The sequence below is a fragment of the Musca domestica genome, unplaced genomic scaffold, assembly GCF_030504385.1.
Source record: "Musca domestica strain aabys unplaced genomic scaffold, Musca_domestica.polishedcontigs.V.1.1 1, whole genome shotgun sequence".
NCBI lineage: Eukaryota > Metazoa > Arthropoda > Insecta > Diptera > Muscidae > Musca > Musca domestica.
This window is the reverse complement of record NW_026712114.1, coordinates 52209419-52225059: the sequence shown is the minus strand read 5'-3', so window position 1 is coordinate 52225059 and position 15641 is coordinate 52209419. Positions and strand designations below refer to the sequence as shown.

Below are 15641 nucleotides of genomic sequence, written 5' to 3'. Positions count from 1 at the left end.
GACAATATGAGAATTGGTTGCTTTTGAGGGGTTGGTGACATTATGATGAAATCAATGAAGAACTTAAAATATGCAATTAATGACGATCGCCTTGTGCTGTTTGGTGGAATGTACCTAGAATACGTCATATACCATCGTCACCTGTCTTTGAAAACACTTCGCGGGCCTTGGTTTGCAGCCAACTAGAAGTTGCCATCACAGCGTTTAAAGCCATTAACCCATGTTCCTGCAGCTGCACTATAACAGGTGTAAGCATTGACGGCAATATTAGTTGTAGTGGACAAAAAATCCATCGCTAGAAAAACACGTTTTGCTGTGAACTTGAGTCGAACTTGGAGCGTGGGAGTTCACTGATTAATTGCAGAGACCGTGTAATGGAGAGCCAAAACAAGAAGCAAATATATGTACGTATATTTGTTCTCGTTGCTCGCACAAATGGATGAAGAAAATGAACCCAACAGAGCACCAGAAAAATAAAATAATAAAGTGTTAGGATATTCAGTGTTGGAGAGTATCTTTATTATTTTGGATGCCTTAGGATTGACTACTCACTGGACAGGTGTGGTATCTTCCAAGGTTAGCAAAAAACAAGACAGATAAAAAAGGAAATTGTCCCTTCAACATGGCCGATATACTCGCTATAAACTGATTACTTTAGTACAAGTATCTTGCCGTTATTACACTGGAATAACCTTGGCATTTTTAGAAAGATATTAGTTAATCAAAAAGAAAGGGGAAAGTTTAGGGATGCACATTTGGCGTAAACATTCCTCCCCCCCTTACAGTGTGTACTGTAATGGAATAAATATTTAAAAAAAACTTATTATGGCGCATGTTGAAGAGACATATATAGAATGGGAATAATTAATTTCGAACAGGTTAAATAGAACTTATTTTAAAAATTCACATTTGTAAGTTCATTATTTATAAAAATCCAATTTGAATAATATTCATTTTTTTTTTTGAGATATAATAATTAAAAAAAATGACTTTTAGTCTAAATTCTAATCTAATGGTTGAATGTTCCGTACAGTACAATTCCAAATAAAGTACTTTGGGCAGTTGGAAGTCCGGGTTTGGCATACATTCCATCGAGTACAATTCTTGCGTATACATCGACGCCTAGAACGATGTCAATGGGCGCAGATACGTTGAAAAACTTATCTGCCAATATAAAGTTAGCGAAATGTTCTTTTATGGAGTCAGGGAGCGATTTCTTTGGCGTCAGGGTGCCGATCCGGTGGTTTACTCTTAGTGTAACATCTATACTCCTTGACAATTCCGCTGTAGCCCATAGAGTTAGGGGGCAAATTGTTTCCTTGTCAAGTTCCAGACATACCACGCCTAACTTATCCAATAGCCTTTGGGATACGTAGCTCATTCTGGCCGCAGAATCGAGAAGGCATCTAGCCTGATGGTTTTTCCCCTTATTTTCGACTCTTACTAAAATGGTTGGCAGTAGAGTAACCATGTTGTGGTTTAGTAGGGAGGTAAGGGATGCGGTGGTTGGCGTAATGGGAGCAATGCGTGAATCTCGACCAGACGTTGAAGAACCGGACAAAGACTGTACAGCTTGACTTGATGTTGAGTTAGTTGCCTGTCTGATATGCCTATCGTCTGTCACCCTCCTCTCGGCTTCCCGAGATGAAGCTTTCCGAAGTCTAGAATGGGTGTGGAGTAGTGAATGATGTGCCTTGCCACAGTACCTACAGCCCGTTTTGGTGAAGCAAGTCCCCTGTGAGTGAGTATGGGCTAAGCAGTTCATGCAATAACCATACTTCTTCACAACGCGCATACGGTCCAGGGTGTTTAAGTCGTGAAAACGAGAGCATGACTTAAGAGCATGCCTTTGCCGGCAAACTCTACACGCAAACTTGCATTTGGTGGAAACTGATGTTCTTCTATTGTGAAACTTCATTTTTCTGAAAAAGAGACAAATATTAGATATGGAAAAGGGATTTTTGGATAGGATAGGATAGAGAAATAATTTAATTTAGGAAATTTTAGGATAAAAGGATAATTAGTTATGGGATATTGTCTGATATAATGACTAATTTCGTAATGGGTCTGGTTATCACGCCTCTTTGCGTGCGGACATCAGCAACTCTTACTCGGTTGTCGGACCCATGGTATACTTTCGTAACTCTTCCCAGTCTCCAACAATTAGGAGGCAGGTTTTCTTCGCGGACTACCACAAGAGTATTCTCAGTGACATTAATCTCTGGAGATTTCCATTTATGTCGTTTCTGGAGTTCCTTTAAATATTCATTCTTCCACCTGGCACAGAAATGCTGATGGATCGCCTTGAGCCTTTGCCACCGATTTCGTATAGATATCGGTTCTTCCTGGATTTCCGGATCTAACGGTAATAAGATTGGAGTTCCAATTAAGAAATGGCCAGGAGTTAATGCTGTTAAGTCAGATGGACTTTGCGACATAGAGGATATAGGTCTAGAATTAAGACAGGCTTCGATCCGCGATAACAAAGTCTGAAACTCCTCGAATGTGTATCTGGTAGATCCTGCAACCTTCTTGAAATGTTGCTTAAAGCTTTTTACCCCCGCCTCCCATAAGCCTCCCATATGTGGGGCGCCTGGAGGTATGAAGTGCCAGGTAATGTTTTGGTGGGAATAGTTGGAAAGGAGAGCTTTGTATGAGGTCTGAATAAATTCCTTTGCTATTATGCGAGACGCACCGACGAATGTTGTTCCGTTGTCAGAGTGTAAGTGGAGAGGACATCCTCGTCTGGATACAAACCGACTGAAAGCAGCTAGAAATGCAGGAGTAGATAGGTCAGATGTTGCTTCGAGGTGAATTGCTTTTGTTGCAAAGCAGACCAGGACACAAACATATCCTTTTGTGATTCGACAGCCTCTCCCCGTGTTAGTTTTTACGTCAAATGGGCCTGCAAAATCTAATCCGGTGTGAGTAAAGGGTCTGGAATACGTACACCTTTCTGGGGGCAGTGCAGCCATTAATTGTTTTTGACATTTGCGTTTGTATAAAATACACGGTTTGCATTTATGGATAGTTGTTTTTATTAAATTTTGAACCTTCGGTATCCAATATTGACTGCGAACCAATCGAAGTACTAGTTGGTTTCCACCATGGAGACTTATGTTGTGGACAAAGGAAACAAACAGCTTGGAATACGCGCAATTATAAGGTACTATAATTGGATGTCTTTCGTTATAGGAGAGGTTTGGAGCACCTTCCAATCTGCCACTTGCCCGCATAAGGCCCTCTGCATCCAGGAATGGGTTCAAACTCAATAAAGTACTTTTCGAAGAAATGGATTTTCCGGAAGAAAGTGCGGAATACTCATTTGGATAAACTGCCTTTTGACTAATACATATTAGTCGATTTCGGACGTACGAAATTTCGGATGGTGATATTATATGGGAATTTTCTTTTCTATACGAAGGTTTTTGTCCAGGATGAGTTGCCCGAATAAATCGGTATGTGTATGCCATAACTCTCATGGCTCTGGAGTAACAGGAGAAAGTTTCCAATACGTCCTGGTACGTTTCAAAATAGGAAAAGTACACTTGTTTTTGTTTTTTCTCTAATGCGAGTCCGTAGTCGATGCTGGTAGTTGGTCTGGGCCACGTTTCCATTGGATCGGATAACCAACATGGTCCCTTCCACCATAGTGTACTGTTTACCAATTCTTGGGGGTACATCCCCCTGCTTGCTAAATCAGCTGGGTTGTGAGCGGATTCAACATGAAACCACCGAGATGGGTCCAGCACTTGAACGATTTTAGATACCCTGTTTGCCACGAACGTATTCCAAAAACAGGGTGGTTTCGCCAACCAAGATAAAACTATTGAGGAATCTGTCCACCCAAATACAGAATAGTCTTGGAGGTCAAATTGCGGTAGGATGTTATCGATCATTTCTGATAGTAGGACAGCACCACATAGTTCTAGTCTAGGGATGGAAAGAGTCTTAATGGGGGAAACCTTGGTCTTGGAAGATATCAAATTAGTGCAAATTTTGTTGGGATATATGACTCGAATATATATGGCCGCTGCATAGGCTCTTTCCGATGCATCACAGAATCCATGAAATTGTACCTCAAGCTCGGGGGCATACTGGATCCATCTCGGGATACGAATTTGGTTTATGAATGGGTAATGACTTTGGAATGTTTTCCATAGACGTAGTGACTCAACAGATATTTCATGATCCCATTCTGTTTTATCCATCCAAATTTTCTGCATCAGGATCTTTGCCAACACAATTACAGGAGCCAACCAACCAGCAGGATCGAAAAGCTTGGAAATTTGTGAAAGTACGGCTCTCTTTGTGTACAAACTATCTGCAGAGAAGGATGTTGTGGAAAAGTAGAATTCATCGGAAAGGGCATTCCAACGAATCCCTAATGTTTTCGCCAAACTGCAGTCATCGAAATCTAAAAAATCTGAGTGGAGCAGGTCTTCTGGAGGCAGATCTCGTAGAATCTCCTTTGAGTTTGAGGTCCACTTCCTCATTGAGAATTTCGCAGAACGTAATGCTAGGATCAACTCATCTCTAGTCTGAATAGCTGACGAGATGTCATGTGCACCTACAAGTGCATCATCTACGTACATAGACGACTTGAGAATATTGTAAGCCGATGGAAAATCGGATTGGATATCATTAGCTAGCTGCATCATAGTCCTTATAGCTAAATAAGGAGCACAATTCACTCCAAATGTCACAGTTTGCAGCTCGTAGTCTTGTACTGGATCATTTGGAGTTTTTCGAAACAATATTCTTTGAAAGGATGTGTGGTCGGAATGGACACGTATTTGGCGGTACATCCTTTGAATGTCACCATTAAATACGTAACGATATAAGCGCCAATTAAGAATAAGGATGGTCAGGTCATTCTGTAATACAGGACCTGTATGGAGAATGTCATTTAAACTTAAACCATTAGTGGAGGGGTATGATGCATTAAATACTACCCGGACTTTGGTTGTGGTACTGTCCGGTTTAACTACCGCATGATGTGGCAAATAGAAGCCTGACGTATCATGTAATGGATCAGGAGGACTTATAGGAATCATATGTTGTAAGGACAAATATTCTGCGATATTCTCATCATATTCTTTCTTAAGTTGTGGATCACGGAGCAATCGTTTTTCATTCCTGAGAAACTGCGCCATTGCACTATTCCGGGAATTACCTATATTCGAAGTATGTGAATAGCCCTCTTTAAATGGAAGAAAAACTACATATCTGCCCTCATGATCGCGAGTTGTCGTTTTCTCATATAAATCCTCGCAGAATTTTTCAGATTCGGACACTAGCTTCTTCTGTGGAACTTTCTCCACCTCCCAAAAACGTGAAATCTGCTGGTCAATTGATATTTCACAGAAGTATGATAGGATAGTGGGACAAGATCTAGATTTCTTTTGACCTCCAATTGGTCCGGTTAAAATCCATCCAAAGACTGTTTCTTGTGCCATCAATGACCCACATATTCCATGTCTACAACCGGATAACATAATCGATGGCAAGACATCGGCACCTAAAAGAATATCAATCTTCGAACTTTCGTAGAATTTCGGATCGGCCAAAACTAATTCTGGCAACTTTAAAAGATCATCTGAATGTATAGTAGAAGATGGAAGATTGTTGGATAAATGTGGAACAACTAGAGCAGAAATGTCAATTGTAAATGTTGCATTAGAAAATGAACCCATCGTAAAACGACATTCCTTATGTACATCTGCCGCAAGGATATTGTTAAGACCGGATATTTTTGCAGAGGTACGAGTAGATGGTAGCTTAAGAAGATTAAACCATCTTTCGGATACAAATGTTCCCTCTGAACCGGAATCGATTAATACCCTTGCTGTATAAACGACATCCAAATGGATGATTTTGACCAATGCCGTTCCAAGCAAAACCCCCTTCGAATTTGTGGCAAAACAATTTTGGATAACACCACTGGATTGAGAAGTGGACTGTACTGGAGACGGAGTTAGAGGAACAAAGGGAGCTGCAGAAGGACTGGGGTTGGAACGTTGAGAACCTTTAGGAGTTGTAGGTACTACTGAATTGGAGTTGTTGTTGTCTTTATGAAGCAAAGTGTTGTGCCGTTTCTTACATTTGAAACATGAATTTTTGCTCTTGCAATTTTTAAGCAAATGAGCACTGGAAAAACAATTGAGGCATAAATTACTGTTTTTTACTTCAGTTAACCTCTGACTATGATCCATATTAAGGAACTTGGGACATTTCCGAATGACGTGAAATTCATTCGAACAAAGTTTGCATTTAGAGTGGGATATATTTGTCTGAAATGTATTGACTTTTGAGCTTACGCTTTTTGATATCGAAGATTTGTGTTTTGGAACGTTCGGTTTGGGGTCATGGGAACTCTTCACTTCCAAAACCGATTCTAGGGTCCTATGACGGTTTGTTAAAAACCTATCCAACTCTGACCATTGTGGAATGATAGCCTTGTCGGTCAACGTTTGCTCCCATAATGTGAGAGTTGAATCCGGAAGGCAATTGGAGCACAAGAATATAAAGATTGGATTCCAGCTGTTGACATCAATGCTATAAAGATTCAAAGTGGATATGCAACCATTTATATCCCGTTGAATCCTTTTAAGAGATGCCGCATTTTCGGTTGGAATCGAAGGAAGGCTAAAAAGAATTTTGAGCTGCTCATTAACAAGAACCCTTTTGTTCTCATAGCGCGCACAGAGGTTACTCCAGGCATTCTGGAAGCCATCATTTGTGAGCGGACTTTTGGCTACAATCTCATGAGCTTCTCCCTTAGTTTTCTGCGACAAATGGAAAAGCTTTTCTACCGGGCACAACTTTGAATTGCGGATACAAACTGCGGAAAACATATCGCGGAACGTAGGCCATGACCTATAATCACCATGGAAGGTGGGAAGCTCTATTGGAGGCAAATGGAAAGGGTTGTTTGGAGATGGTTGAAGGCTAGGAGAGGGACTGTGAACTATGTTCGACATGTTTTCTAAAGCTTCAGTTAACTTTGATATGATGCGACAGTAGGTGGAATACGAATTCCTATATTTTTGTTTCACTGTCTCGATTTCTGACGCTTCGTCATCCGCCTCTTCCTCACTCTCTTCTTTGTTGGCCAAGTCATCCAAACATTGTTCATAAATTACTTTAAGTCTTTCCCAAGTAGATTTTGTTTCCCCGATGTGCGCATCTAAAAGGCAACGTGTGGATACGGGGAACTCATTGCTATTGAGTGACGCCTCAAACTCCACCAAGCTATCAGCTAGGCGAATAAATCTGTCTAATGACATTTTTTTTTTCTGGTTTTTTTTTTTTTGTGTAAGTCACAAGGAATTGGGAATATTGGAAAAAGCAGATCTGAGATTTAGCGATAGAAACAAATAATAATTTATCCTCAAGGCACTCGACAGATTTAGATTTGGAAATTAAGAAAAAACTAAATTTTATACAAATATTCAATTTAGGAAATAGTTTGAACTACATAGATTGTTGAAAAACAAAAAAAAGTATAAATTTTATGAAAAATGTTTTATTTTCCTAAAACCTAAGTTGAATCAAAAATCTATGAAAAAGATATCGAAAAAGAAATAAAGAAAAATTCTTAATGTCAAAAATCCACTACTACGAAAATCCAAGAAAGAAATATTTAATAAAACATTTATATTAATTTATATTAATTAACAGAAATATATACAATTTTTTTTTTAACTTCAAATTTAAAACTTTGTTCAATTCGTTTAAAGAATTAAATTGAATTAAAATTAAAAATGCCTAAAAAAAAAAAAAAATTTTAGGAAAAATAAAAAAAAAAATGAGAGAAAAATAGAAAACAGTTCTTGAATCAAGAAAAACTATAAAATATAATAATATTTTGAAAATCAAAAAAAATATTGAAGTTAGTAGAAAATAAAAATATTTCGAAATATAAAATGTTGTTCGGACAAAATCGAAAAATAAATAAAAATTAGAGGAAAATATTGAGAAAATAAATTTCAAGAATAGAAATAAAAAACTGAGAAGAATTATAAAAATTATAAAATTGTGAGTTTAATGTGAACAAAATCTAAAAAATATTAAAATAAAATTGTTTTGAGGAAAAAATTGAAACATTATAGAAAAACATGAATTTAAAATTACAAAAATATTGAGAGAAAATAAAAAAGAAATATTAGGACATTAAAAGATATTTAAAATTTTGAATTGCAATTTAAGAAAATCAAAAAAAAAATAAAATAAATTAAAGTAAGAATTCTGATATAAAAATAAAAAGACTAAAGACTGCTTCAAACCACTGTGTCAGTCTATCTGTTGACGAACTATCTATGGGATATCGCAAAAAATGTAAACAAACCCGACAGATTGTCTGGCGGAGGGTACAAAATGGAAACAAAACATTGAACCAACTGCTTGTTTCTTATTTGTTTTGATTTTGATGGAGAGCGCCAGACACGTGTGACTCACTTATCATTGTTTATTCTCTGTTGTTATTACGCACATACACGTACGCGCAAACCATTTACATGAGATAAGTAAACAGAGAAATCCACATGAAGAGACCAGCACAAAACACGCAAGGCAATCAGCCAACCAGTGAAGTCCACTCAAAGAGAACGAACGCAGCACACAACATACTAGGCAAAATGAACTGTTGCTGACTATGCCACTAGCACTCAATGTACAAGAGCGCTTAAATTCTCAGTGGGCGTAAGAGAAATGTGCTTTAAGAGTTAGGAGAAACTGGTTTGATGAGTGTTGTCCAACTCTGAACGGCATGCGTATATGTGGGACAAAGAGACTTGTGTTGTGATTCGTTGCTCAGCGCACTTAAGAGAAAGGCATGTGCTGAAACTCAGATTAATCAGGTGGATGAGCGAAGCAGTACTCTCAACGGACATGCGCATAAATGCCAATATGAGGAATGACTTGAGCGGCAGTCAGTGGAATGTTATTAACATTGATGTTGGATCACCTATGTTAATAACATGTGCATTTGTTCGATATATTGGTTTGAACATACCAAATAACAAAACCACGTTTTTTGAGGAGCGTGTTAAACACTGTCAAACAAAAGTATTTTACATCAAGCAAAGGCTTGTGTAAACTGTGAATTTTTTTATATTTATTTTTTTATATTTATTTTTTAATATGATTATTTTTTTTTGAAATTTTGGATAAAATGACCATATTTAGATTCACCTGGTCTGCCACTTTACACTTTAATCAGTATTTGGGGAACTTACTGCGGATTACAAGATTGTAATTTTTACTTGCTATGCTTTGCCGTCGGCACTTCTCTGGAACAAACTTCAATTTTTTGCGGTTTTTTCCACTTTTACCAGCAAATTTAGGGGTTTGTCCAAGTTTACCGGCAACTTTAGGGTATTTGATCCAAGTTTACCAGCAACTTTAGGGTATTTGATCCAAGTTTACCAGCAACTTTAGGGGTTTTCTCCAAGTTTACCGGCAACTTTAGGTTATCTTTTTAATAATAATTTTGTAACACCGTGTTGTGTGACAAAAACCAAACTGATCTCACTTGAAAATCCAACTAGCGAAGGAACCAAACATACCAGTGAGCATCAATTTTTTGTGAAGCTGAAATCTCTCCTTACGGCCCTGTCTCTGATCCGGCTCGTTAGGACCAAAATGTTCACGCATATATTGCTGAATTGGAGCGTGGGAGTTCACTGATTAATTGCAGAGACCGTGTAATGGAGAGCCAAAACAAGAAGCAAATATATGTACGTATATTTGTTCTCGTTGCTCGCACAAATGGATGAAGAAAATGAACCCAACAGAGCACCAGAAAAATAAAATAATAAAGTGTTAGGATATTCAGTGTTGGAGAGTATCTTTATTATTTTGGATGCCTTAGGATTGACTACTCACTGGACAGGTGTGGTATCTTCCAAGGTTAGCAAAAAACAAGACAGATAAAAAAGGAAATTGTCCCTTCAACATGGCCGATATACTCGCTATAAACTGATTACTTTAGTACAAGTATCTTGCCGTTATTACACTGGAATAACCTTGGCATTTTTAGAAAGATATTAGTTAATCAAAAAGAAAGGGGAAAGTTTAGGGATGCACATTTGGCGTAAACAGATGGTTTCTGGTATTTCCCATATGCAAATCTGGTATTTCCCATATCGCAAAAAGTTCGAAATAAATACAATTTTCCAAAGAACGGCCCATGTAAGCCATCTTTTACACTAAATATGCCTGATGAGCCGCTTAACCGAAGATGAAACGCTTCGCATAGTGGTGAGTGTGTGATAGTGTTTATCTGGTTTTCCTTTTCAGATCGTTTAGCTGTTCATGTTATGAAATGTCTCGTTTCGCCAGACAATGTAGGACTTAATACGATTTATCATTTTAAAGTTCTAAATAATTCATGCCTATAAAAGTGATCACAAATAATAGCTAAAAGCGCTGAAAACTCAATATTTAAGGAGTTATGGCCATTTTTAAATTCTCAATAATTCATGCCTATAAAAGTGATCACAAATATTATCTAAAAACGCTGAAAACTCCATATTTAAGGAGCTATGGCTTTCTGGTACCTTAATAAAATGATTTAATATTATACTAGGGCACTTGGCCCACTACTTCATCAGCGAAAAGTCCACCTTAAAATTTTAGATTCGTTCCAACAATTCGTGTTAGGCCTTTTTAGTACTCAAAAATGCAAAATTTTGTTCAGCTTGAAAAAGGAAAAAAACTTCATAGCTCATAATCTAGATATCAAATTTTATAATTATACCCTCAGCCATTTGGCTACAGAGGGTATATATCATTTGATACGGTCAAAACGAAATAACGGTTTTAGACCCTAAGTCTCTTTGGACCAAATTCGTTTCAGACCATTTGGAGTCGATCTAGCTGTCCGTCCGTCTGTCTGGCTGGCTGGTGCGCACGATAACTCTCGAAGGGAGTATCCGATTTGGTCCAGACTTGGTACGTCGTAATATTTTAGTCAAACTTAGATTGAGTTCGGAGATGGGCAATATCGGTCCACCCTTCTGGTACCTCACCCACAAAAGGTCGAAATTTTCAAAAAATTTATTTTTTGCGCAGAAATCCGATTTTGCTCCAATTTTGCAAATTCTAATATTTGCGTCAGTGCTAGATCTGGTGCGAAAACGGACAATATCGGTACACTCCTTCTGGTACCCCCCACACTAATGTTCAACATTTTAAATAATTACAACTCTCATAAAATGTGATGTAACATTCCGATTGTCTTCAAATTTCACACATCCCAATATTTATATAAACCCAAGGTATTGTGTTAAGAAGGTATATATCGGTCCAATCTTTCAGGTACCTTCCCCACAAATGGTCGAAATTTTCAAAAAATACATTTTTTTTGCACAGAAAGAGAAACGATAATATGATTTTGCTCCAACTTTGCAAATCTTAATATTTGCGTCAGAGATAGGCTTGGTGCGAGAATGGACAATATCGGTCCACTGCTTCTGGTACCTCCCCACAAATGGTCAAAATTTTGAATAATTACAACTCTTATAAAATGTGATGTAACATTCCGATTGTCTTCAAATATCACACATCCCAATATTTATATTAATCTAAGGTCTGATGTTAAGATGGAATATATCGGTTCAATCCTTCTGGTACCTTCCCCACAAACGGTCGAATTTTTCAAAAAATACATTTTTTTGCACAGAAAAAAAAATACCAATACCAAATATAGCACCATTCACAACTTGTCGTACAATTGGAGTGCATATTTCCAAAACCAACTCCATATGTCCAACTCCTCCTGGTACTTCCCCCACAAACGGTCGAAATTTTCAAAAAAAAAAAAAAACATATTTTTTGCACAGAAAGAAAAACGACGAAAACAAAACGCTCAAAGATGGCGAAATAAGAATCCGACTCTCTTCAAATTTCACACATACAAAAATGTTTTCTAACACAAGATCTGTTGTAAAGATGCTATATATCTGCGAAACCCTTTTGGTACCTCACCCACAAAGAGACACAATTTTCAATACTTTTATCTGTCATATTCATAATACTACTTATATCATATTTACTTATAATACTACTTATACCATATGTCCAGGCTAGAACAGCGACCCTAATATAAAATTTCAGATTTTAATAATTATCTGTACACCCTGTACTAAATTGTATTAAATTTAGTTATTTTCTAATAATAATAGTGCACATTTCTAAAACCATCACATATACCAAGAGAGACTTCAAATTTTGGGATTCCAGCTCTATTCATTCATCCAATACCCAATTTGGTACCACTTATTACTTTTCGAATAATTATGGCACACAGTTCCAAAACCACCTCCATATCTCAACCACAAACACCAACAGTGATATTTATATACAATTTCAGGTTTTCAGCTCTATTCCTTCATCCAATGCCAAATTTAGTACCATTTTCATAATATCAATTGCACTATTTAAGAACTTTAAGATTACGAACTTAAAGTTCGAATTTCCAAAAACCCTTTGGTACATCTTTCCCGCACAAAGTATTAAATATTTAATACATTTTAGTACTTTTCCTTCCCTTTTAGCACGCATTTAGAAAAACCCAGCCTTATCTAATGCCTACGCATCAAGTCTAACCCTTGTGCAAATTTTCAAGATTGTAGCATCAGCCGTTTCGTCTGGGCATCGATTCTCTTTTATTTTATTACTCTTTTATACAAGGAGATAGTTATTAATTTTGATAAAAAATATATAGTCAAAAATAAAAATTATAAATCTTTCCATTGAATATTTAAATAATCGGTCTAGTTTGCAAAAATTAAAGACAGTCTAATTAATAGGCCCCTATTATTTTGTTGTTTTGTTTTTTATTTTCAATTTAAATGAGGTCGTACTCTTACTAATACCCACCACAATGACAAAACTGATTCCTGGAATATTCAAATACAAAACGGTGTGCACCATTGGGGATATAATATGCACAAAAAATCTATTCTATTCATCACAAACATTTCACAATTATCTCCTTTGAATTGTGAAGAGAAAAAAAAAAACAGAACGATGTGTAGTACGTACTTGCCATGCATACAGCTAATGAATGCTCATGCTGAGTTCGTTGAACATGTTCGATGAACTTCAGCAATAAGCAAATTATAATCGTTTCATTAGAATTCCATTGGTTAATGGATTGAACTGCTATGGATTACCAAGAACAGAGGTCAACATTTATTATAAACACACACATTCTCACTCAAACATTAAATGAAATATGAAAATTAATGTAAATGGCTAACGAGTGTAATTTAAAATATTAATGGAAAACGGAATTCAAATTTTGTGGCTGTGGTGTTTATTTGAAATCAAACGACAAACAAAGTACATATCGCAATTATTGTCCGATTGAAATGATATTTTCTACACATAATTTGTTTGGCCCAAGGACGAACAATAATGAAATTGGTGACAATCGTTCTGAATTTAGATATACCTCCCATATATATCTTCGTCTGATATTAATTTTGTTGAGCGTCTTTTGTGTATTTTAATATCAATAAGATGAATTTTGGCACATTTGCACAAATTTGGCCAAGAAACAAGTGTATCAAATTTAGTTCAGATATAGCTAAAGCTCCCATATACAAATGTGTTGATATTTAAGTCCTCCACTGCAGTAATACATACTGTTTTTTACTGCCACAAGGTCATTTTAAATTGATGGAAATGTTGGTCTTTTTATACCCTACAACACTATGTGTTGGGGGTATTATAAGTTTGATTGGGCCAAAAATTATGTAACACCACGAAATATTGGTTTCCCACATAGGAAAGTATATATGGATCTTCCTATCTCGCCGAGCTGAGTCGATCTAGCTATGTATGTCCGTCCGTCCGTCTGTCCATGTTAATTTGTAATCACTCTACAGGTCGCAATTATGGTCCGATCTTCACGAAATTTAGAATGGAGGTGGGGCTAGGGTCAGAATAGAACCCTATTTCTTTTGGAGATGATCGCATAATATTTAGGGGTTGAAATGGACCAAAAACTGAAAAAATCCTGATTTTGCAGTTGCTTTACAGGTCGCAATTATAGACCAATCAAAGCGGAAGTTAGCATGTGGCTAGAACTTAGGGCTGGGCAGAAGCCTTCCAATTTTGATGGTCATCGTTTGATATTTAGTGGGTGAAATAGGCCACAATATTTGTTTTAAATAAAAGTCAAATTTTCCATTAAACCGCGAACATTTTTAATCCCGGCGAAATCACAAATAGACGAACAGGTCAATTCTGACCGTTACGTAGATGCCGATAGTAAATATATCGGTTATATATAGCGAAGTATATACAATGTGTATATACAAAGGAAGGGGATGTTAGTTAGAATGCTTATATCTCAAGAATGGCTGGACCGATTTTGACAAATTTTGTCAATTCAGAATGCCCTCCTGTCATAAAAGTATAAAATCTAAAAAAATCGCAGAAAAATATGCCAATAATGATGTTAATATAGATTTTGTAGTATTTTGTAACATTTTTGTATTTTTTCATATTTTTTATCGCATGCGATTTTTTCATTTTGACTTATAATATTGAAGTGTATATTTTGTAATATTTTTTCACCTTACAACACAGGTTGGGGATATATATAAGTATTGCAAATATCGTCCGATCCTCACGAAAATTTTCACAAGGGTAAGGATGGGCTCAGAAGGGCTAGGCCTATTGTTTTCAAAGATGTCCGCAATATATTAGGGGTTGAAATGGACCAACAACTAAAAATTTTCCTGATTTTGTAGCCGTTATACAGGTCACAAATAAAAACCAAAGGACACGAAATCACGCATAAAGTTAGAGTTTAGGACAGCGGGTAGAATGGACCACTAATTTTGTGTGAAAAAATACCAGCATTACTTACAGGCGATATCCGAATTGAAGCTAATCGACACGCCTGTGAAGATAGTTAAGGACAGGGAAGAATTCTTCTAGAATTCTGGATTGGGCATAAGGGGGCTTCTAACATATTGTAGCGTTGTAGGGTATAACATAGTCGGCCCCGCACAACTATAACCTTTGCTTATTTGTTAAAAAAATATTTTTATTTTATTATTATCTTATATTGCAATATAACTTCTAAAAAGAATTGTATATATTGTAATTAGTACACAATACGCTGGTAGTTATGTTTTCAATCCTGAATCGACCAACACACTTGAATGGAACTATCAAACGTGGGCCTTTATTTCCGTATGGAAAATTTCTTGTCATAAGAACACAAAGTGCTGAATATCAGCTTATTCGGTCTAAAACCGGAAAAAGTGAAGAGCCGAATATTAAGACGTGCATAACAAACAATGAATTTATATCACCTGACATCCGGATTGGACTGGAATTGATTGGAAATGATTGGGAATTCCCTCTCAAACCTTTGAAATAACTTAAATCGGCTGACACCGTTATAGGAGGTTTGTGTCTAATAGGAATCCAATATAATACAATCATTACCGGAAAAGATTTCACTAAGTTGAATGTGAATGCATAAGCGGGCGAAAATTGTTGTAGCTCCCATATATCATCATCAGATTTGGTGTTTTAAGTTTCTCACATTCGTAATATGCACTCCACAAGTGTGATATTTGGTACCAGTTATCAAATGTAGCCCAGAAATTCTT

At 36.7% G+C, this 15641-nt stretch overlaps 2 protein-coding genes across 2 annotated transcripts; both read right to left on the bottom strand.

Annotated features, from left to right (window-relative positions):
• Positions 1–497: 497 nt before the first annotated feature.
• On the bottom strand, positions 498–10101 carry LOC131803094 (uncharacterized). Its single transcript, XM_059124108.1, has 2 exons — positions 9240–10101; positions 498–1922 (listed from the first exon to the last, which is right to left on the bottom strand). Exon 2 carries the CDS (start codon positions 1916–1918, stop codon positions 1010–1012), a length of 909 nt encoding a protein of 302 aa, XP_058980091.1. The 5' UTR covers positions 1919–1922; positions 9240–10101; the 3' UTR covers positions 498–1009.
• On the bottom strand, positions 2681–7289 carry LOC131800798 (uncharacterized). Its single transcript, XM_059118524.1, has 2 exons — positions 4956–7289; positions 2681–2770 (listed from the first exon to the last, which is right to left on the bottom strand). The coding sequence occupies exons 1-2, from the start codon at positions 7287–7289 to the stop codon at positions 2681–2683; spliced, it is 2424 nt and encodes an 807-aa protein (XP_058974507.1).
• Positions 10102–15641: the final 5540 nt, after the last annotated feature.

What these genes read in the sequence shown, in the direction of transcription:
- LOC131803094 (XM_059124108.1), bottom strand. Translation starts at nt 1,918, where the DNA reads ATGAAGTTTCACAATAGAAGAACATCAGTTTCCACCAAATGCAAGTTT.
- LOC131800798 (XM_059118524.1), bottom strand. Translation starts at nt 7,289, where the DNA reads ATGTCATTAGACAGATTTATTCGCCTAGCTGATAGCTTGGTGGAGTTT. An exon ending in GTACCACAACCAAAGTCCGG is followed by an intron (nt 2,771 to 4,955) that starts GTAGTATTTAAT and finishes CTGCATTTCTAG; the next exon opens with CTGCTTTCAGTCGGTTTGTA.